The sequence below is a fragment of the Vulpes lagopus genome, chromosome 13, assembly GCF_018345385.1.
Source record: "Vulpes lagopus strain Blue_001 chromosome 13, ASM1834538v1, whole genome shotgun sequence".
Classification (NCBI taxonomy): Eukaryota; Metazoa; Chordata; class Mammalia; order Carnivora; family Canidae; genus Vulpes; species Vulpes lagopus.
The window spans coordinates 60906059-60928987 of NC_054836.1; the positions used below are offsets into that span (position 1 = coordinate 60906059).

The following is a 22929-nucleotide window of genomic DNA, read 5'->3' on the forward strand; positions in this document are numbered from 1 at the left end:
GCTTATTGACTAAACTTTAGTTCATATTTGCCTTCCTTTCATTTTTCACTCCCTTCACCTCATAACACTTTTTTTTTTTTTTTAATCCCCTGGTCTTTGGAACATTTTGCCTCTCCTATGGAAACTACATTTTACATCACAATTTCTTGTGTCCTTGCCTTACTCAGCCACTGTTGTATTTGTCCTGTGGAAACTTTAAAGTGGGGCTGGTTTTTCTGATTGCTATGAGAGACAGTGATTCTGCTTTGGTTCTTCCTCCCATCCAGATGGATGAGGCACTGCTCAGGAAGGCATTGGCACTCTGAATTATCTGGCGTTGCAGGGTTTTGGCTCCAGAGAATTGGCAAGGGAGATGTGGGGTCCCTCAAAGGTGAAACTAAAGATCTTATTGCAAATAGAACTTGATTATATTTTGAAAAATCTCGGGGTTGTACTTGTAAATTTATGAAGGAAAATGTAAATTCAACTGCATAAGAGCTTTGTAGTTCATGAGGTCCTCCTTCTGTTCTGATGGACTACTTTATGTTTTTAACAGGCAAATAACATGAGTTGGGCACCTACTTATATGTCAAGCTCTGTCCATATAGCACCTGTATTGGTTCTGGGGACTATAATTCTGGGGACTAATGGCCATGAAATGAGGGAAAGTAGCCCAAAGTCACATACATGATAAAATGTGATCTTTAGAAAGCAAGAAAACCTCAAATATAAATTTAAAAGAAAACCTACCATTTACCATGTGATCTTTAAGTTCCAAGCATTGATTAAATTAGTTCACATTTCATTTAAGGCTCATGGTAAACCCATTAGGTAGGTATTATGATTGCATTTTAGTCTGGAATTTAAAGCTTATAGAGGTTAAATAACTTGTTAAAGGCACTAAGCTTTAAATTGCAGAATTGACATTTAGACCTAGGTCTGATTTATAAGCCTTTACTGTTACATAATAAAGATTCTTACCCTTAAATATATCTCACATACACCCACACATCTCAGCCTCACTCAGGCACCAGATAGTTTTCACCATGACTCCACTGGAAATCATTTTTTTAAGTAACTATTTTTCATTAGAATCTCATTTGCCTGCCTCCTGCCCCCACATATGTACCCATAGGCCTTTCTCCTTCCAGCTTACAGCAGAAATGATAACCTAATAGTTTATCTCTTTGCATATGCTACATGTTTTATATGCCCAAAAAAGCATAGGATAATGAGATTTGGAGTTAGGCATCTTGATCCAAATCTGGATTCTAAATTCTACTCCCTTTTGTGGCCTCTGAAAAATAAACCACTTTGAGCTTCAGTTTTCATGTCTGTGACACAGGCTAGATGTACCTCCCCCAGAGGGCTGCTGTGACAGCTGGGACCACAGGAGAAGATCCCTAATGCTGAGCAGGTATTCAATCAGCGGAAGGAAACATCATGTGAGGTGGCCATCTCCCCGTGCAGCCCGGGAAACTCCTGGAGTCCCAGAGGCTCCTTAAGGGGTCTGTGACCTCAGGACAGCGCTCATAATAATACCAAGACTTTAGTTCCCCTTTCCACGAGTTTACAGCAGTCATCTACACAGACTAAAGAACATTAGATAGCACATCAGACTGAATGCAAAAGCAGTTTCCAGCACCCAGTTACCTTCCATTAAGATAGAGAGAAGCTCTGCATTGGAGTCGCCTGGAGATCTTTAAAAACTATGGATGCCGGGCTCTCACCACATTCTTACTTAATTGCTAAGGGGTAGTATCTGGCACAGTGTGAGTATTGGGAGGCTATTAAAGTTCATCTAGTGATTTGAAAGTGCAGTAAAGTTAAATTGGCATTTGCTTTTCAATGGGTGTAAAGTTTTGTTAAGTAAGATGAGTAAATTCTAGAGGTCCACTGTACCACTGAGTACTTAGTTAATAATACAGAATTGTACACTCTAGAATATGTTATAGTTCTCATGTTAAGTGTTCTCATCAGGAAACGGAAACCCCACAAAAGAACACAAAAAAATATTGGAGCTGACGGATATGCTTAAGGACCTCGGTTGTGGTACTGGCAGCAGAGGAGTACATATACGTTAAATGTGTGCATTTGTTTGTATATAAACTGTAACTAAAAACACCTAAAAATAAAAGTAAAGGAATGTTAAGTAACCTAAAAAAGGAGATTTATAAAACTATGTATCAGTGCCACTCTTCACACTAATTTTTATTTTGGAAAATAACAGTTATGTTTAAAAATGTTACTTGTATTAATGTGTGATGAGCTTCAATACTTCTTTCAGAGTTTTAAAGGTGTTCTGAGACCAAGAGTCTAGGACATGTTGGTATGTCTGCGTGGGCATTAAAGCCCTGAGCTCTGGAGCCAGACTGCCTGTTGAGATCATGGCCCCGCCATGGCAGCCTTTGCCACCTGGGGCACTTTATTTACCTTCTCTTGGTTTCAGGCTCCTTGTCCATGAAATGTGTATGATAATAAAATTCACCTCTTAGATATTTTGTGAGGTTAAATGAGTAATACACATAACATACTTAGTGCAGCACATGGGATATTATAGTGATTTCCCCAATATACGCCCTTCTCGTTACTCTTCTGGTTGAGTGGCTAACACTGATTTTAACAGTAAAACCTGCAGGCCAAGCCGTTCTTCCAACCGACTCTCTTTCCACACAACCATGGAGTAGGAGCCGTAGAGTCTCTTGGAGAAATCGGCAGGAAATGTTACGGGCCTGGTCACTCCACACCGTGGGCTTTGGTTCATTTCTCTGTACAGTGGCAACACTATCTTGCCGCCCTTCAGTTCAATGAATGCATGACTAACAGAGGAGGTGGCACCAAGATGACCATGTGATTTGGGGAGAGGAAGAGATGGCTTTGCAAAGAGGCGGGATGTGTTTCATCAGCCAAAATATACCCAGACCCAACACTCTTTCTTAAGTCACTCCCCTTTGGTTCAGACAGTTGCCAGCCTTAAGATTCCACATTCCTTCTGGCTTTTTCTCACAAACATGATTCACCTCTTGATGATATAACACATCTTTATTCCCAAGGTGATATTCAGCAGCATTAGTCACAATCATAACAATAAAAGTGTCTCCTCATAATTGAGAAAGACAGAGAGATGAATAATTCAATAATGCTGAAGGCCATCAACATAATCAAAATTCCCTGTAACAGAAGAAGGGGGGAAAAAAGAATCATGGCATTAGCACAATAATGGTTTTTCTGATGACAATGAGGTAGCAACACCCAGGTAAGAAAGGGTCTCCCACAAGTCTCAAGTGTCTCTGATGCTTAGGAAGTAAAATGCTGGAGGATCATGAGAGTTTACAGTCGCTTCAGCACAGGATAGCACAGCACATGATTTTCTTAGAGAAAGTCATGCAAAACAATCCACTTTCTATACCATATTCCAGAAATGCCCCATTTCATAAATATACTCAATACAAAGCGATAATGTCAAAAGGTGGTCTGTTGAAGGAGAAAGAAAGGTTAAGAAATAGGGAAAAAATAGAAGCAGAAGTAGAAAAAGAAAGAAAAAGAGGGGGAAACCCCTACAGGCCCAGACAAAAGAGGAACATGTAGACAAAGATGCACATGAAGAAGCGTAGGTGAATAGTAGCATCTTCTGTTCCTTTTATCGCTGCCGGGGACCTTCAAAATGCTGTGCAGCCTGGCAACAGAGAGTGCGGTAGGACACACCTTGTTGGGGCCCAGACGCAGGACACACTAGTGTTTTGCCAGGGAGACTCTGTGAAGGTCCATGTGGGTAACTGTCTCTGTCTCTATGTTCTGACTATAGGTTGAAATACTGTTTATTTTAGAGTCACATGGTTTTTAATGGCTACATAATCATATCTCACTGTATAGTTGCCTTAAGTCATTTATTCTTTAGTGACAGGAAATAATTTATTTCCTTTTCCTCCTCTTCTGTTGCATTAAGAATAATATTCTTGTACACACGCCCTTATGTGTAGGTGTCTAACTGCTTTGGAGATAGCTACCTGGATATCTTTCATATAAGTAAATGCCTCCTTGCTTTCCAATGTGATAGTAACATTTCAGATTTCTGCCACCGATACATAGGAACATCCTTTTCACCATTTCCCTACCTGTGACAATTTTTATAGCTTTAATTTTTGCCAAACTAATAAATGTATCTTTGTCCACTATCAATTTGATTCACATTTCTCTGGCTACTAGTGAATTCGGGCATCACTCTGAGTAGATTCAGCCACCACATTTGCATTTTTGTAAATTCCTTCCTCATGATTTTGTCCATTTTTAAAATTGTGTTCTTGGCTTTTTGTCAGTTATATTCATTCTTTGTATGTAAAAGCATTGAAGTTGCTGTTATCTGCTTTAAAAATATTTTCCACTTATTTTACCATACCAGATTTTATATATAAATATATATGTTTTATCCTTTTTTTGATTTCTAGATCAATATATATTATACATTCCCATTGTGTCCCTTCCCAGTCAACCCCCTACCCATCCAGAGGCAGCCACTATTCTGATTTCTAACACCATTTATTAACTTTGCCTGTACATTTTTGTATCTGAATTTGCCAGCATAATGGATTGAGATTCATCCATGCTGTTGCATGTATCAGCAGTTTGTTCTCTTTTTTATTACTAAGTAGTATTCTGTTGTTCGAATTATCCGTTTCTTTAGCCACTCTGTTGTTGATAGACATTTGAATTGTTTCTAGTTTTTAACTGTTATGAATAGGTTTCTGTGAACATTCTTGTCTCTATCGTCGAGACATAAAATAGGCCTGGTTAATCTTGATAAAAATTACCAAAGAGTTTTCTAATGTGATTGAGCCATTTTACATTCCCACCAAAAATGTGTAAGAATTCCATTTGCTTCGCATTCCTGCCAACATTTGCTTTTGCTAGTCCTTTTCATTAGTCGTTCTGGTGAGCATACAAACATTGTGATTTTGAATTTGCATTCCTCTGGTAACTAATAATGTTGAGCACATTTTTACATGCTTACTGGCAGTTGGCGTATCAATCTTTGCAAAATGCTTGTTCAAGTCCTACTCATTTTTTAGGTTTTTTTTATTATTGATATTCAGCAGTGATTAATATATTCTGGATATGGATTTCCAGTCAGATTTATGCATCCTATCCTTCTCTTTTCTTGTTTTTTTAAACTTTTAATTGATTTAATTTTTATGAAAGATTTTATTTATTTATGAGAGACACACAGAGAGAGGCAGAGACACAGGCAGAGGGAGAAGCACGCTCCCTGCAGGGAGCCCGATGTGAGACTCCCAGGACCCCAGGATCACACCCTGAGCCAAAGGCAGAAGCTCAACCACTGAGCCACCCAGATGTACCTTCTTTTTTTTTTTTAATTGAGATATAATTGACATATGGCATTGTGTAAATTTAAGGCATGCAGGATGTGGATTTGAAGCATTTATATATGCAATATGATTACCGTTGTGGCATTAGCTAATATCTTGCTCATGTCACAATTATCATTTCATTTTTTGTAACGGGAACAATTTAAGATCTAATATCTTTGCAACATTGAAGTATATAGTACAGTATTTTTTAACACTAAACACAATGCTGTACATTAGATCTCCAGAACTTACCCATCTTCTAATTAGAAGCTTGTACTCTTTGACAAACATCCGTCCAAATTCTCCACCCTACAGCCCCTGGTAAACACTCTTCCACTCTGTTTTTATGAATGTGGCTTTTTAAGATTCTGCATGTAAGTGATATTGTACAGTATTTGTCTTCCTCCATCTAGTCAGATGGAGATCTCATGTAGCATAGCTTCAAAGTCCATTTATGTTGTTTCGAATGGTAGGATTTCCTTCTTTCTTGTTGCTGCAGCACATATACATCCATTGATGGACGCTTAATTTGTTTCCATGTTTTGATTATTGTAAATAATGCTGCGATGACTATGAAGGTGTTCATATCTTTTTGAGTTAGTGTTTTCTATTGTTTCTGAAAAATACTCAGAAGTCGAATCACTGAATTACATAGTAGTTTTTTTTTTTATTTTTTGAGGACTGTCCATATTGTTTTCCACAGTGGCTGCACTAATTTACATTCTCACCAACAGTGTGCAATTCCATTTCCTCTGCAACCTCACCAACACTTGTTATTTCTTGTCTTTTTTTGGTAAAAGCCCTCTAACAGATGTGATCTCTTATTGTGGTGTGATTTGCATCTTCCTGATGACTTAGGATACTAGCATCTTTTCATGTACCTGTTAGTCATCTGTTATGTCTTCCTTGAAAAAATGTCTATTCGGATCCTCTGCCTATTTTTTAATTGGATTTTTTTTTGCTATCAAGTTGTACAAGTGCTTTATATATTCTACTTATTAGATATATGATTTGTAAATACTTTCTCCTATTCTGTAGACTGAATTTTCACTTTACTAATGATTTCCTTCGTTGTGCAGAAGCTTTTTAGTTTGATACAGTCCGACTTGTTTATTTTGCTTTTGTTGCTTTTGCTTTGGGTGTCAAATTAAAAAAATCATTACCAACACAGATATCAAATAGTTTACTACTTGAGTTTTTTTCTAGGAGTTTTGTGGTTTTAGGTCTTACAGGATCTGAATTGATTTTTGTGTGTAGTATAAGATAGTGATCAAGTTTCATTTCTTTGTGTGTGGCTGTTTAATTTTTCTCATACTATTTATTGAAAAGACTATCCTTTCCCCCATCGTATATTCTTGACTCCTTTGTTGCAAATTAACTGACCATATATGCATGGGTTTATTTCTGGACTCTTAATTCGACTAATCTCTGTGTCTGTTTACTAATACCATACTGTTTTGAAAATTAAAGCTTTGTAGCATTGTTTGAAATCAGGAAATGTGATGCTTTCAGCTTTGTTTTTCTTTCTCAAGATTGCTTTCGCTGTTTGGAATCTTTTGTGGTTCCATAAAATTTTAGGACTATTTTTTATTTCTGAGAAAAATGCCATTGGCATTTTGATGGGGATTGCATTAAATCTGTAGATTGCTTTGGGTAGTATGGACATTTTAACAATATTAATCCTTCCAATCCATGAATAGGAGACATCTTCCCATTTGTGCCTTCAATTTCTTTCATCAATGTTTTACAGTTCTCAGTGTACAGATCTTTCACCTTCCTGATTAAATTTATTCCTAAATAACATTTTTTATGCAATTGTATATATGATTATTTTCTTAATTTCATTCTCATAGCTCTTTATTAGTGTATAGAAGTGCAACTATTTTTTGTATATTGATTTTTGCATCCTGCATTCTAATTGAATTTATTTTCTTAGTTCTAGTATTTTTTTGATGGAGTCTTTAGGTTTTTCTAGGTATAATTAATGTCCTCTGCAAACAGAGACATTTTTACTTCTTCCTTTCTGACTTGGATGCATTTCTCCTCTTCTGTTTTCTTTTCTTTTTTTTAAGATTTTATTTGTTCATGAGAGACACCGACAGAGAGAGACAGAGCCAGAGGCAGAGGAAGAAGCAGGCTCCATGCAGGGAGCCGGGTGCGGGACTTGATCCCAGGACCCCGGGGTCACGCTCGGGGCGGAAGGTGGCGCTAAACCGCTGAGCCCCAGGTGTCTCTCCTCTTCTGTTTTTTTTTTTTTTCTGTTTTCTTTCTTTCTTTCTTTCTTTCTTTCTTTCTTTCTTTCTTTCTTTCTTTCTTCTTTCTTTCTTTCTCTTTCTTTCTTTCTTCTTTCTTTCTTTCTTTCTTTCTTTCTTTCTTTCTTTCTTTCTTCTTTCTTTCTTCTTTCTTTCTTTCTTTCTTTCTTTCTTTCTTTCTTTCTTTCTTTCTTTCTTCTTTCTTTCTTCTTTCTTTTTCTTCGCCCCAGTTGCTCTGGCTAGGACTTCTTGTACTAGGTTGAATAGAAATTATGAGTAGGCATCCTTGTCTTGTTCCTGATTTTAGAATAAAAACTTTTGGCTTCTTACTGTTTAGTATGTTAGCGATGGGCTTGTCATGCATGCCTTTATTATGTTGAGGTATGCTCCTTTATCTCAGTGTGTTGAGAATTTTTTTTTTCATGTTGAATTTTGTCAGATTCTTTTTCTTCATGTATTAAGATGGTCTGATGATTTTAATTGTTCATTGTGTTAATGTGATATATCACATTTATTGATTTGTGTATGTTGAACCATATGTACATCCCTGGAATAAATGCCACTTGATAATAGTACATAAGACTTTTAATAAGCTATTAATTTCATTTTGCTAATAATGTGTTGAAGATTTTTGCATCTATGTTCATCCGGGATATTGGCTTGCAATTTTCTTTTCTTATAGTGTACTTGTCTGGCTTTTATATGAGTAATCTTGGGCTTATAAAATGATTTTGGACCCTCCTTTTCTATTTTTTGTAAGATTTTAGGGATTGGTGCTAATTCTTCTTTAAATTTTTAGTAGAATTCGCCAGTGAAGCCATCTCGTTTTGGATTTTTCTTGTGGGAGGTTTTTGATTACTAATTAAGTATTCTTACTAGTAATCAGTGTATTCAGGACTAATTTGTTAATGCCAATTGTTTTCAGTTTTTCTTAGTCTGGTATCTTTACTTCAACTTTACTTTTATTTATTTTTTATTTTTTTAATAATCAACTTTACTTTTAAAGAATATTTTCATTGCACACGGAATTCCAATTGGCAGTATTTTATTTTGGCATTTTACAATGTCATTCCAATGCTTTCTGGCCTCTGTCAGGCCTCCAAGTGCAAAGTCAGTTAGAAACTTATCTTTGTTCCTTTGAATGTAATGTATTCACCTCCATCTCCACCCCCAGTTTCTTTTGCAGTTTTGCTGTCATCTATATCTATCTATCTATCTATCTATCTATCTATCTATCTATCTATCATCATCTATCTATCTATCATCTCCCCACAGCAAGCTGAGTATCATGTGCTTTAGGTAGTTTTCCTTGTATTTTCCTATTTGTGGTTCCTGTCTTGTGTTTTACAAAATCATCAGCCATTGTCTCTGTGAGCATTGGCCTGTGTTACATTTTCATTTTCTCTCCTGCTGTTCTTCAATTGTATATAGGGCACATTTTTTCTGTTCTGCTCTGTATGTCTCTTATGTTTGTTCTTCCTGATATATATATATATATTTTTTCTTTTTAATTTTTATTTGTTTTTTTCAGATAGAAAAAATGAGAGAGGAGAGAAAGCACAGGAGCAGGAGGGAGAGGGAGAGGGAGAAGTCAGCTGCCCACTGAGCAGAGAGACTGACTCAGGGCTTAATCCCAGGACCCTGGCAAATCCTTAACCGACTGAGTCACCAGGTGCCCCTCTTTCAAATATTTTATATAATTTTCTTCTTTACAGGCATTAGTCTTCATATTTTACACTGATTCTCTTCCTGTGTGCTTCTGATGCGTCTAGTATGCTGTTTGCCCCAGCTGCTGAGTGCTTAGTTTCGGTTGCCATAGTTCAGTTCTCTACATTCCAATGACTTCTATCTAATCAGTGTCAGTGTCCTGTAATATTCTCTAACTTGTTCTCTTCTCTCTTGGACATAACAGCCATATTTATTGTCAAGATATCTGATGATTCCACCATCTGGGTCACCTCTGAGTGGTTTCTATCATTGATTATTTTTTAAAGATTTATTTGCGGTTGTGAATGAGGGGCAGAGGGAGAGGGAGAGAAAGAATCCCGAAGCAGACTCCTGAGCACAGACCCCTGATGTGTGCTCCATCCCAGGACCCTGAGATCCTGACCTGAGCCGAAATCAAGAGTTGGACGCTGAACCAACTATGCCACTCAGGCGCCCCGATTATTGTGGTTTTGTGTCTCAGACCTTCTGTCCTATCTTCTGACATGACTAATTTGTTTTGTTTTGTTTTATTCCTAGTAATAGACATAGTATGCAAAAAATGGTAGGAATTCTAAGTTGTATTCTTTCTCTGGGGAAGATTTAATTTTCTTTCACCTGACATATTAAGGGAAGGTAACTATGATCAAAATAATTCAAGGATGAATTTCAGTTTTTGGGTGAGTGGTCTGTTTCCTTTGTCCTTAGTTCTAGGATGTATCTTTCTTCATAAGTGAAATTTTGGGGTGTTTACCAGACTCCACCCTTCCTCTCAGTGGACAATGTGTGTGTGTCCCCAGCACTGCATGACTTCTGAAATCTCTTCTTGGCCTTTTAGCCTCTTACCTTCCTAACAACTTGGCCTTTGAGCTTTGCATCCTATACATCTTAGGTGTAGGCAAATAACTTGTGGAGGAAAGCAATGGAGAATTTTGGGTCCTTTTCAACGTGTCCAAGTTTTACACATTCCTTGCACTTTAAATTCTGGCTGCCATGGTTTCTTTCGTGTGTATTCAAACAGAATTTTTTTGTCATTTTAATAAGCTTTTAATAAAAGTGGTTTTCACTAGAAAGATGTTCTGATATAAACTACTCTGTTGTAACCAGAAAAAAGCATTTGTATGTTTATACTATTTTCAGTAAACCAGTTGTTGGTTATTTTGATCCATTCTAATGTGTGCATGATTTTTTTTTTTTTACTAATTTCTGCTCTTGTCATTATATATTAATTCTTTTGTTCCTCTTCCTTTGGAACAAGAATTTTTCCTGTTTTCTCTCCTTTAATCTCTGAGATTAATATTTGAACCATTATTTTCAAAGTTTCATATTTTATAGTACCTACATTTCTAAACTATGAATTATCTTAAAAGCACTGTTTTACCTTCTGCCCTCAAGTTTTTGAGATTTCATTTCAGAACATCTTTGGATTTATATTATGATTTCTTCCCTTATCCAATAATTACTTTAATGCATACTTCTTAATATCTTACCACATAGGGACTTTTGAAATTATTTTTATCATTGTTTATTGTTTTATTGCACAAGAACATACACTAGGACTTCAATCTTGGTATTTATCTGGAATTCATATATTTAGCAATATATAGTCATCCTTTGTTGGTTATGTGTTACAAAAATGTGTATTTTTGGTTGTTGGGTAGAGTAGACTAAGTATATCTATACCATTATTAAAACATATCAAAGTCTAGGGACACCTGGGAGGCTCAGTGGTTGAGCATCTGTCTTCAGCTCAGGTCATGATCCCGGGGTCCTGAGATTGAGTCCCGCATAAGGCTCGCTGCATGGAGCCTGCTTCTCCCTCTGCCTATGTCTCTGCCTCTCTCTGTGTGTCTTTCATGAATATATAAATAAAATCTTTAAAAAATATATATCAAAGTTTAAAGTTCTTCAAACCTTCACCTTCTTCTCAGGGAAAACTCAGGCCATTAGCAAACACAAATAGCTAAAACACCATTTGCTCCCTTCTCACTTACTTATATGTTAATGACTGACTGGCATTTTAACTACTTTATTTTAAATCTCAGTATATATTGTTATTACTGCATTACACAAGAAGTATTTACTTGTATTTGTCCACACATTTATCTCATTCTTTGTTCTTCATTCCTTCTTGCATCTCATTGTATTATCATTTTCTTTCTATTTGAAGTTCATTCCTTATCATTCCTTTAATGCTAGTCTGCAGGGGGAAAATTCAATTTTTGTATCTCTAAAAATTCTTCACTTCATTTTTGTAAGGATTTTTCTTTTCATTTTTTTGTTCCAAGTTTTTCTTTAAGTTCTAGTTAGTTAACATGTAGTGTAATACTGGTTTCAGTAGTAGAATTTAGTGATTCATCACTTATATACAACACCCAGTGCTCATCACAAGTGCCCTCCTTCATGCCCATTATCTACTTAGCCCATCCCCTGCCCACTTCCTTCCACCGACCCTCAGTTTGTCCTCTACAGTTAGAAATCTATTTCCTGGTTTGCCTCTCTATTTTCCTCCTTTATTCATCTGTTTTGTTTTTTAAATTCCATATGTGAGTGAAATCATGTGGTATTTGTCTTTCTCTGACCAACTGATTTCACTTAGCATAGTACTCTCTAGTTCCATCCATGCCATTGCAAATGGCAAAATTTCATTCTTTTTTATAGCTCACAACAATGAGCAGTAAATGATAGGTTATTGGTTGGCAGTTATTTTTTTCAGAACACTGAAGATATTGTTCAGTTTTGTGGCTTTTATTGTTGCTTTTGAGAAGTTAGGTGTCAGTCCAGTTGCTTCTACTTTTTCCTTTTGGTAATTTAGTTTTTGTTTTAGTTTTAGATAAGATTACTGGGAATTGATAAAGAAAAAAATCCCCATGATTTGAAAAATAACTGTACTTTGACTCAACAAATTGATAAAGTGCAAAAGGATATATATATATATATACACACAAGACTAAATATCTAAGTTCAAGATTTTAACATAAGATGTCTCAGAGCTTCATGTCAAAATAAGGCCACAGAGAAATCTTTTAATGGTACTTCCATGTGAATTCATGTTTTCCAAAAATTAGACCATTGACTGTCCCTGTAACTTGTCTAGTTTGCAAATCTAACCATTTCCTTTCCAGGCTACTGTTACTGTCCCCTAAAATTGCCTTATGACTATTCCAGATGATGAAACCCTATAAATGCCCTTTTCTGTTTCCCCCTATTGTGTCTGAGACCCTATGTTCCCCCTTGATCACCAAATTTAATAAATTCAGCTTTTAATTGTCACTGATTTTCCTGGTGGTCTTTGACAGTGCTAGATAGTCACAGAGGCCCCAGAGAGGTCTAGCCAGACTCCTCACAATTAAGGTTCTAGTCTGTTGACTCATTTATTGGTGATTCCACTGACTACCTGTGAGCAGCCCAGTCCAGGGTTTGCACATTCATGGTGATGAGGTAAGTCTAGCACTTTTTATTGAGTAGGGTTTAATTTATTTGTCCTAGGAATCAGGTTTCCCAGGACTTTTTCATTATCTCTTTACATCTGCTCTTGTTTTCTTTTCCCTTGATGGAGTGGTGGTGAAGAAAAAGATGGTCTGCCAAAACTTTGCCACTAACTATCCTGTCTATTCATCTGCCTTTTATTTATATTTTTGCCAATCTATAAAAATAAATCCCAGGGAAGGAGTTATGTGTTGTTAGCTTGCCACCAGGAGTAATAAGTAAAATGTTCTTTGAACAGTATCTTGTCTAGGACCAATTATCTTGGATTAATCATTAAAGTCTTATAAGAACCTTCTCCAGTCTTGTCTATATGTAGGAAATTTGCTGTAAGAGAGACTCTTCTTCACATATTCCCTCTGTTGTAGGTTACTGATTTCTTGTCAGAAAAGCTTTGGATTTTCCAAGGCCTTCACTATCCCTATTATCTTCTTACTTCCTGGTAATCATTGACTAAATTCTCAGAAATTAATTCTGTACTGTATCTCAGTGAATGATTTGACTTTCATCCTGATGACTCTGATTATAAAATAAATTTGTCTTTTTCTTTTTCCACTAGCAGATGTGGACTACTTTCCCTTGCCAGCCATCTAATTATTCATTCTTTGTCACCTTAGACAGGTGATTGGTTATTTTGGAAATATCAGAGAAAGAGTACACTTAAGCCTCATTGGATAAGGTCTTACTAAAATCACCACCACTACTTCCACGCTACCACACTTATTACAGATATTAAGCTGTAGTCCTCTAGTAACTTTACAAAAGTAAATGGTCCAAATGATAGGACACCTAATACACAGGTGGCCCAAGCTCCTCAGAATTAAGAACTAGACTGCTCCACTCAAGATGACTGAAATAAAACTACCCTCCCTCAAGATGACCAATGCCATTGATGGTGATTGGATCATCCTCTCAGCTATTTTATCTCCTCTGTGCTAATTTAAGGTTTTAGATTATTTGGTAGACAATCCTACTAACATAATACTACCAAGACAGCTTTCTTGAAAATCAATATTGTCATGTTTCTTCATTCATTCATGCTGACAATAAGAGACAAACTCCTGAAACTGATCAAGAAGAAATAGGAAATCTAAATATACTGATAACAGATAATTCTTACAATTTCCCACAAAGAAAAGCCCAGACCCAGGAGATTTCACCAGTGAAGACTTCCAAATGTTTAAGGAAAGTTTCATATCATTTTAATCAAATTTGCCAAAAAGTATCACAGGAAGCAATGTTTTCTAACTCATTTTATAATGCCAGTAATAACCAGACACAAATAAAGTCAGCACAAGAAAAGATGACTATAGGTCAATATCCGTTATAAATATAGATGCAAAAATCCTTAACAAAATACTAGAAAGTCGAATCCAACAACATTTAAAGAAAATTATATGGCATGACTGAGAAGGATTTATACCAGGAATGTAAAGTTTATTTAAGATAAAAAAGTCAATTAGTGCAATGCATCATAACAATAGAACAAAGGACAAAAACCATATCATCATCTCAGTTGATACAGAAAAAGTATTTCACTAAATTCAACACACATCATGAATATGTTCAACAAACTGGGAAGAGAAAAAACTTCTTCAACCTGGTCAAGTCCATCTAAAAAAACCCTGGGTCAACATCATACTTAATGATGGAAGACAATATGTTTTCCTTCTAAATACAGGAAAAAGATGAGGAAGGATATCTGCTCTTGCAACTTTGATTTTACTTCGATGTGGACTCCCTTTTCCTTAGGTGATGACTCTCCAGCTTTGTTGGCAGATTTTGATGGATCTTGTTGATTATTTTTTCTTTCCACATAGATTTACATTTTTTACATTTCCTTAAACTAGTATTAGTGGTGTTTTGTAAAGAGCAGGATTAAATGCCTGTTTTCAGTATATACCATGTTTAATCAGAAGTCTAGTCTAAATATTAAATCTAAAACCAAAACCATAAAAACACTCACAATTCTAATGTACATCTGAGACTATGAATTACTACCATACTGCTATACCTGTAGTTTTCTTCTTATAGCACTCTTTTACATTATACTAATTGGTGTACATGTTTTATCTTCTCTACTCATCTGTGAATTCCTAAAAGTGGAGGGTTGTAATGTGTTTATTTTTCTATTCCACAATGCCTGGTATAACCCATCAGAAATTATGATTTTTTGTAAATGTTTGTAAATAAAAGAAAATATATGTGCCCACAACATTATTTGGATTTTGCTGATTGGATGCTAATAAACTTTTACGATGAATACACCTATTACTCCTTGCCATAAAAAAAAAAAAGCAGTATACTTACAATGAATAGGGTAGCAATGCTTTGACACTGACTAGTTGTTTGAATATAGCCACAAAAGTAGTGTTGATCTAGAATGAGACCAAATGAAATGAGAATGATTCCAGCTGTTGCTCCCAGGGCACTAAGAAAATTCATTATTCGGCTCATCTTCACCTGAAAGAGATGAAGATCATGACATTGTGTCTACACACAAAGCAACGGTGAGGGAGACTGGATGGAGAGAGGATTTTAGTCACAGCACTGCAATGCCACAAAGCAGTTGTGTGATCCTATGGGTGTGACACTTCATCCCTTTGGGCTTCAGGCTCCCAGACACAGAATGCGGGAATCCAGTGAACTTTTAATAACCCTTCCATCTCCCACAATCTGTACCTAAGTTAACTCCCATTTAGTTGCGGGGAGGGATGCATACTGAACAAAAGAGGTACTTAGGCGTAGCCACATTGATGCTCTGGTAAAAGTCATGACCTACTTACATTTTTGTTTTATGACTCTGTTTAACTAAACACTGTATATTTTTGCAATTTTTATTTTTTCCTAAAACTTCAAACCTACAGGAGAAGTCCTGTGTTGGAAATAATTTATTGGATTGTTGATTAATTGATTAATATTTGATTCATTGAGAAAAGTAAAAATATTCTACTTATGATTTATCTGTAAGTTAAAATTTTGCATTATTAACACTGTATTATTTATTTTGAACTTCTGCTTTTAAGATTTTTTTTTTAAATTTTTTTTTAATTTATTTATGATAGGCAAACAGTGAGAGAGAGAGAGAGAGAGAGGCAGAGACACAGGCAGAGGGAGAAGCAGGCTCCATGCACCGGGAGCCCGATGTGGGATTCGATCCCGGGTCTCCAGGATCGCGCCCTGGGCCAAAGACAGGCGCTAAACCGCTGCGCCACCCAGGGATCCCCTGCTTTTAAGATTTAACTAGGTTGTCTTCACAGTGTGTCTGCGAGTCACACTAGTGCCTTTCAAAGTGTCTGGCATGAGGTGACACCAAAAATACAGAAAAAATGAATGAATGAGTTACTGGAATATTGAGACCCATTTCACCATTTGGTTTAGGAACTTGGCATTTATTCTATGCCTCAGTGTTTTCATATATAAAATAAGAAACTGGATAACCTAGAAAACTCTTCTGGCACTAGTGTTTTATAATTCTATGGACAAGAGACAAATGCCCTTGATTGGTGTCAGTACTTGACAGTTTGTGGAATTATAGTGGGTTAATGATTTTCCAAATTCATTTTCGAGGTGAAAATCAATTATTTCAGAGTTGCAAATTTTTAGTAAAGGACAAAATGTAACTCACCAGAGTTCCTGTGGGTTTTCTTTCCAGTGCAACTAGGAAGGATCCAGAATTAATGAACTATTAAAAAGAATAAATAATCTCAGTGATAGGCTTGCTTAACTGAAATTAAAGAGTTCTCAGAGAATAGGATCCCTTTGTTTCTTTTGCATTCCTACCTTCCTAGCTCACATGATCCAGAGCAGTGAGCACAGATGCCTCATAATATTGTCAGCAAATAATTAGCGGACTAATTGCTGGACTAGAAATTATTTTAGCCTTAACTATTTGAACATGGGATTTTTTTTTTAAAGCTTTACTTGGCTTTAGTTTTCTTATACACCTTCTTTGTATAGCTGTTGTGGACTCAGCTCTGAAATGACACACAGGTGTCAAACCAGTTTCACAACCAATAAGATCAGATTCCGTCATTCATTTTTTAAAATTTATTTCTTCATGATAGACACACAGAGAGAAGTGGAGACACAGGCAGAGGGAGAAGCAGGCTCCATGCAGGGAGCCTGACGTGGGACTCGATCCCAGGACCCCAGGGTCATGACCAGGGCCCAAGGCAGACGCTCAACCGTTAAGCCGTCCAGGGGCCCCAGATTCTGTCATTCTTACAAGAAACACCTTTCACACCATTTGCAATCCAGTATGTTCTCCTAACTAATATGCCTGCAATTCTGAAAACAATCCTAAATATATGTGTATGTATTCATGTGTGTATGTATATATGTAATATAATATGTATTATGTGTATGTATACATATAAAGTATATAATATATATGCACACACACACATATATAGACATACTTGTTTATCATCCATTAATTGTCGAGGGGTTGGCTTTTGTGAATAATGCTGCTCTAGACATGGAGGTGTAGATATATCTTTGACATAGGGTTTTCATTTCCTTTGGATATATTCCCAGAAGTGGAATTGCTGGATCATATGGTAATTCTATTTTTAATTTTTTGAGGAAACTTCATTACATCTTTCATAGTGAGGGTTCATGTATTATTAACCTTTGGATCCTCTTTGCCTTCCTCTATGTATGTGGCTTATAATAAATATCAACTCATTTTGAATGAATGAATGGACAAATGACATCAAAACCCAAGGGCATATTCCCAAAGGAACTTCAGGACTGATGGGACATCAGCAATTCTGATGAATTAATGGGGAAATAATTCCAGCAAAGTTGATTTTTATATTATCTTTTCAAGCGTATCATATAACCGAATGCAGCTCATTTTGTGGTTAAGAATTCCCTAGATTCCCTGTTGGCATGGCTTCAAATTGAACTCATTGACTATACTCACCAACACAGAGCTCCAGAACGGATATCCTGAAATAAATATAAAGGGGAACCTTGGGTATGGATTTTCCAGAGTGAAAAGGAAAATGACTCCAAAAGAAAAGTTCATCACTCCAAATAGGATCTGCATAGCCTGTAAATAGAGAGAAAAGTCATGGTAAGGAAAAAGCGGAATAGTAGGTTACCTTTCAAAAAATGTACACAATCTTCTTTTAGTTAAAAGGATTTGACAATTACCTTGTTTTATAAATAAGGGGAGGATAGTGGAAACCCCTTCGTGATTCTCCCAGGTGCTTTCTTGATTCTTTTATCTTATATTTGGTAACAGGTAAAACGATCTAGATCAATGCTCTGGCAAATGTAACCCAGGGATCGGTAACATTAGGATCACCTGAGAATGAGAGATGCAGACTCTCAGGCCCTATATCCTATATACCATACTTACTGAATAGAATCTCCAGGTTAGGCTGAGAGGTCCATGTCAAGCTCTCCAAGCAGGACAGAAGTGCAAATCAAAACCTCAAAGAGATAGGACCTCACATTAAAATGGCTATCATCGAAAAGACAAGATAGCAGGTGCTGGTGAGGATGGGGTGCACCGTTGGTGGGGATGTATCACTATAGAAAACAGTAGGTATTCTGTTTTGTCTTTTAATCCCATTAAATCTTTCAAGTCTAATTTGCTCTTTTGCCATTCCCAAACTATGCTACCATGATGCTTTCTCTATCTATCTTTCTCTATCTCTATTCTTCTTTCCTTGTGTCCTTTTCATTATTAAAATTCCATCACTGATTCAGGGTTCAGATTAAGTACTGAATTTGCCATGGCATTGTCTCATTGCTTATAATTTTTATTTTTTTTAAAGATTTTATTTATTTATTCATGAAAATGAGAGAGAGAGAGAGAGAGAGAGAGAGAGAGAGAGAGAGGCAGAGACACAGGCAGAGGGAGAAGCAGGCTCCATGCAGGGAGCCCGACTGGGACGGGATCCCAGGTCTCCAAGATCACGCCCTGGAGGGAAGGCAGCGCTAAACCTCTGAGCCACCCGGGCTGCCCTGTCTCATTGCTTTCAGATAGAAGTAACTGTTTCCCCTCTGGGTTCTCCTGCCCCTCACCCTCAACCATTTGTGGCTCTTGTTAGATGCTATATTTAAATGTGATGTTTAATATTGTTATTTTATTATTTCTAAATATTACTTTATTATTTCTAAATTATGTATTTATTCTCCTCAATGAGATAAACTAGGTCATTTTTATTTCTGTAACCCCCATAGTATCTAACATATTTTTTGCACAGTTTAATCCATATTTGTTAAAGCAATTTGAACTCTAGCAGAAGTTTCAGTACCATTATATTTGAATAGATACTAAAGCAGTTTAGACTGGTGGTCCTTTTCTGTATGCCAGTGGGCCATCTTTCTTCACCCTCCACCCCGGGAAAAAGTACATTTCTTTCTATTTTCTATTCTTGAAGCCTTGGGATTGAAAGATAAAATATTTTGTAAGATATAGGCACTATCATAACTTTAAACATACTGAATCACATTTTCTGAAAAAGATAATTAATATTCATGAAATAGGTAGATGGGGAGGTGAGCATTTACAGTATTAAGGGGATTTTCTGCAAAAGCCCCACATATAAACATATCATATCATATTGTGAAAATGAATTCTGAGTTTTGATTGAGAAAATGTAGAACTGTAGACTCAATAACCCAGGATATAAAATCTGATCTATTGACTTTTACTTGATTTTCTCTGAACTTGACTAGGAAAAAACTCCTAGATGGTCAGCTTGGAGATTTTTACTTTAACTGCAACCTTCAAGAACCCAGGGATTTTGGCTTATTCATTTTGTATTTTCCTCTCCATAGACCCTTGTACACAATTGGTTTAGAAATATGACACATACTTCCTGAATTGAATGGAAATAAAAGTTGGAATTACCTTGAAACATTGTGCCACTAGATATTTCTTTCCTTTTTCTTCCCCCCTCCATCTCCCATCCTAGTTTAGCTTCTATTGCAAAGTTTTGGAATCTATAATACCCTGCTGAGGTGGCTGATTAAGCCCATGGTTCATAGACTGGGTGGCTTATAAACAACAGAAACTTATTTCTCGTGATTCTGGAGGTTGAAAGTTTGAGATCAGGGTGTCAGCATGATTAGGTTCTGGAGTAGACCCCTTCTGGGTTGCAGACTGATGACTTCCCTTTTGTAACTTCACATGGTGGAAAGAAAGCTAGCTACCTCTCTGACCTCTTTTTATAAGGGCACTAATCTCATTCATGAGGGCTTTACCATCATGAATGAATTACCCCCAAAAGCCCCATCTCGAGACACCATTACATTGGAATTATGGTTTCAACTATGAATTGTCGGGAACACAAACAGTCCATAACACATCCGCAGTAGAGTATACATTGGGGAAAATCTGACTTACCCCTAAGATTTTCATTTTTGTAGCAAGTAATTTTGGAAAAGCACTCTTAGACTCAAAGGTTGGAGCTGGAAGGTCTGTTGGCTGCACGTCAGGAATAGTGATCTCTGGAGGAAATACCAGAAATACAGGATTATGTGCAGTGTTTGGATTCATGATGGTGCAGTTGATATTTTGAAATTAAAAAATGTTCTTGATGGTACTTCAGTCTAGACCATGTTCTTCTCCTGTACCAAGGGTGTCTGGAGCTCTGGCATTGTTGTGCTTTGTCTTGGAATTATAGAACCATAGAGTCACAAAGTCATGGAATCTCAGGACTGGTCAAGATCTCAAGGTTAGTGAGTAAAATACCCAGGACTGGAGGTCGGAGGACCTGCCCAGTAGTCCTAGTTTAGTCAGGAACTCACTGTGACCTTGGACAAGTCACACCCTTCTCTTGGTTTAGATTCCATAGATGTACATTGATCAGGCTGAGCTAGATGATCTGTGAAAACATTTTAGTTCCCAAATAAATGAGTATTGTGAACACTTATTCTAGTTCTCTGTCTTCAGGAGGTAGGGGATAAAACCTCTCAGGCCCTCAGAATTAACTAGTAACCCACTTCTTGAAGTAGACATAGTATCTATTTAGCCTGTTACTTTGTTTTTGCCACCTGATTTTATTAGCTTTAGCTGTGGACAAACCACCTCAAAGCATAGTGGCTTCAAACAACCAGCATTTGATTTCCTTCAGAATTCTGTGGGCCATGAGGATGGTTCCTCTCTCTCTCTTGTTCCCTAAGCATGAGGACTAGAACAATGTTTCAACAGCCATAAGACAAATGGTAGAAAGATTACTTGAAGTTTTTATTATGCTTTAATTCATGCAAGCTAATTCTAGAGATACAGTTCTGAGATACTCAATCCTTGGATCACCGAAGCTTAGAATTAATTCCAAACCCTTTTATTTACTAGATATGAGGTCTTGACTAAATGATATATTAACTTACATATTCATATTAACTTACCTGTTTATTAAAATATTACATCTTTTATCTAAAAATTAGAATAATAATTGTTACCTTATAGGACTATTATGAGTGAATTATAACCTATTTGGCATGAAATGAATGCTAAATAAATTGTAATTACAAAAATAATAGCAATTAACATTTTCCCTTATTATTACTATTTTAGTCATGGTAATTAAATGCTTCATTTTATGTTTACATTATTTTCAGAGTTTATTTTGGTTGGTTCTTTATCAGATAAATATTCAGTGTATTTTTACAGGCTTAGGTATAGAAACTTTGGAAATGTCATACTGAATTGGTCCAGAAGTTATTTTATCTCATTTCTGTATTTCAGAGTGGCTATGAACCTCCATAGCCCTCCTGCTAATAAAGTATCTAGGCTCAGGGATGCCTGGGTGGCTCAGTGGTTTAGTGCCTGCCTTTGGCCCAGGGCGTGATCCTGGAGTTCTTGGATCAAGTCCTGCATCGGGCTTCCTGCATGGAGCCTGCTTCTCCTTCTGCCTGTGTGTGTCTCTCTCTCATCTCTCATGAATAAATAAATAAAATATTAAGAAAATACATGGGTAAGATAAATTTGTGCACTTACATTTCTTTCTTCCCATATCTTGAGCTTTCTTTCTATTTTCCAATCTGCCAAAATCTACTCTTTTCTTGGGAATTATTCTAACTCTAAAGTGGTTTATGGAATAATGTACAATATTACTGTATTACTCAGTGTTCCCAAATCAAGCTTTACTTCAGCCTGATATTGCTGGCTATTCCAGGGAAGTTACAATGATCCAAGTGATTGATGTTCTTGGATTCATGGTTAATGGGATCAGAACTCTCACTGTCACAACTTCCCTAATTCTCTTGCTAGAAAGTTCCAAGAAAGGCCCTCTGTGCTTTCTCTAGCTCTTCTTTTCCTACAGCTGAAGCTCAATTTTGTTTTTAAATTTTTTATCTTTCTATCTGTTGTAAAATATCCCCCCTTTTAAATATCCATAGTCATATTCTAGACAGTAGAAGCCAACCAGTTTGATCAGATGTCACCTGTTTATGGGTTTGCAGATCCTCTAAATTTCTCTTGCTTTTTAAGTTATAAATATTTTATCCCATGAATGGTGATAAAACCTAGTGTACTTCCCAGATATATTTCAGAAGGGGTTATGGGTAATTTGATATGAAGGAAGGGGATTATTTTAACTATGGACTAAAGGGGAAATAAAATCATTGCCCAGAACATCACACAGGTAAAAACACAATATATCAGAACCTAAAAATAAAGCCTTTAATTAGAAAGATATGAAGGATATTGAAATGCAGGGTTTCTTAAATCAATGACGCAGTAAGTTTATCTAACAGAGAGGCTCACAGATGGCAAACACTGAATGTTCTAACCTTCCAAAAAACTTTTCTCATATTTCCCTCTATTATGTGAATAGACAAACAAAAATTATTATGTCAGGAAATATGAAATATAGAAACAGAAATAAAGAGGAAAAATAAGGAACTATGTAAACCCAAAAGAAAATCTTAGTAGAAGTGTTGGGATGTTAAGAAGGGAAAATGTTTTGATATCAAAACATTGTGTTACAGTTATATAAGATGTAGCCATTGGAGGAAGTTAAGTGAAGGATACATCAGACACTTATTTTGCAGCTTCAGAGAATTTTGAGGGACTCTAAAAAATACCTCAAAATGTAAAGTTAAACAAAAAACTTTATAGGGCTTGAAAAGTAAAACAAAAACACTGAAGTATGCAGCAGAATACAGTATATGTG

General features: G+C 36.3%; 1 protein-coding gene across 1 annotated transcript; it reads right to left on the bottom strand.

Annotated features, from left to right (window-relative positions):
- Positions 1-3048: 3048 nt before the first annotated feature.
- On the bottom strand, positions 3049-20309 carry MS4A5 (membrane spanning 4-domains A5). Its single transcript, XM_041727522.1, has 5 exons — positions 20157-20309; positions 17718-17846; positions 16416-16472; positions 15098-15250; positions 3049-3150 (listed from the first exon to the last, which is right to left on the bottom strand). The coding sequence occupies exons 1-5, from the start codon at positions 20307-20309 to the stop codon at positions 3049-3051; spliced, it is 594 nt and encodes a 197-aa protein (XP_041583456.1).
- Between the last annotated feature and the right edge of the window lie 2620 nt (positions 20310-22929).

Bases quoted from the DNA above. Each gene is read 5' to 3' on its own strand.
- MS4A5 (XM_041727522.1), bottom strand. From the start codon at position 20,309: ATGAATCCAAACACTGCACATAATCCTGTATTTCTGGTATTTCCTCCA. The intron at 17,847-20,156 runs GTAAGTCAGATT...CTCTATTTACAG, and splicing joins CAAAAATGAAAATCTTAGGG to GCTATGCAGATCCTATTTGG. The intron at 3,151-15,097 runs GTAAGTATACTG...CTTCTGTTACAG, and splicing joins GCATTGCTACCCTATTCATT to GGAATTTTGATTATGTTGAT.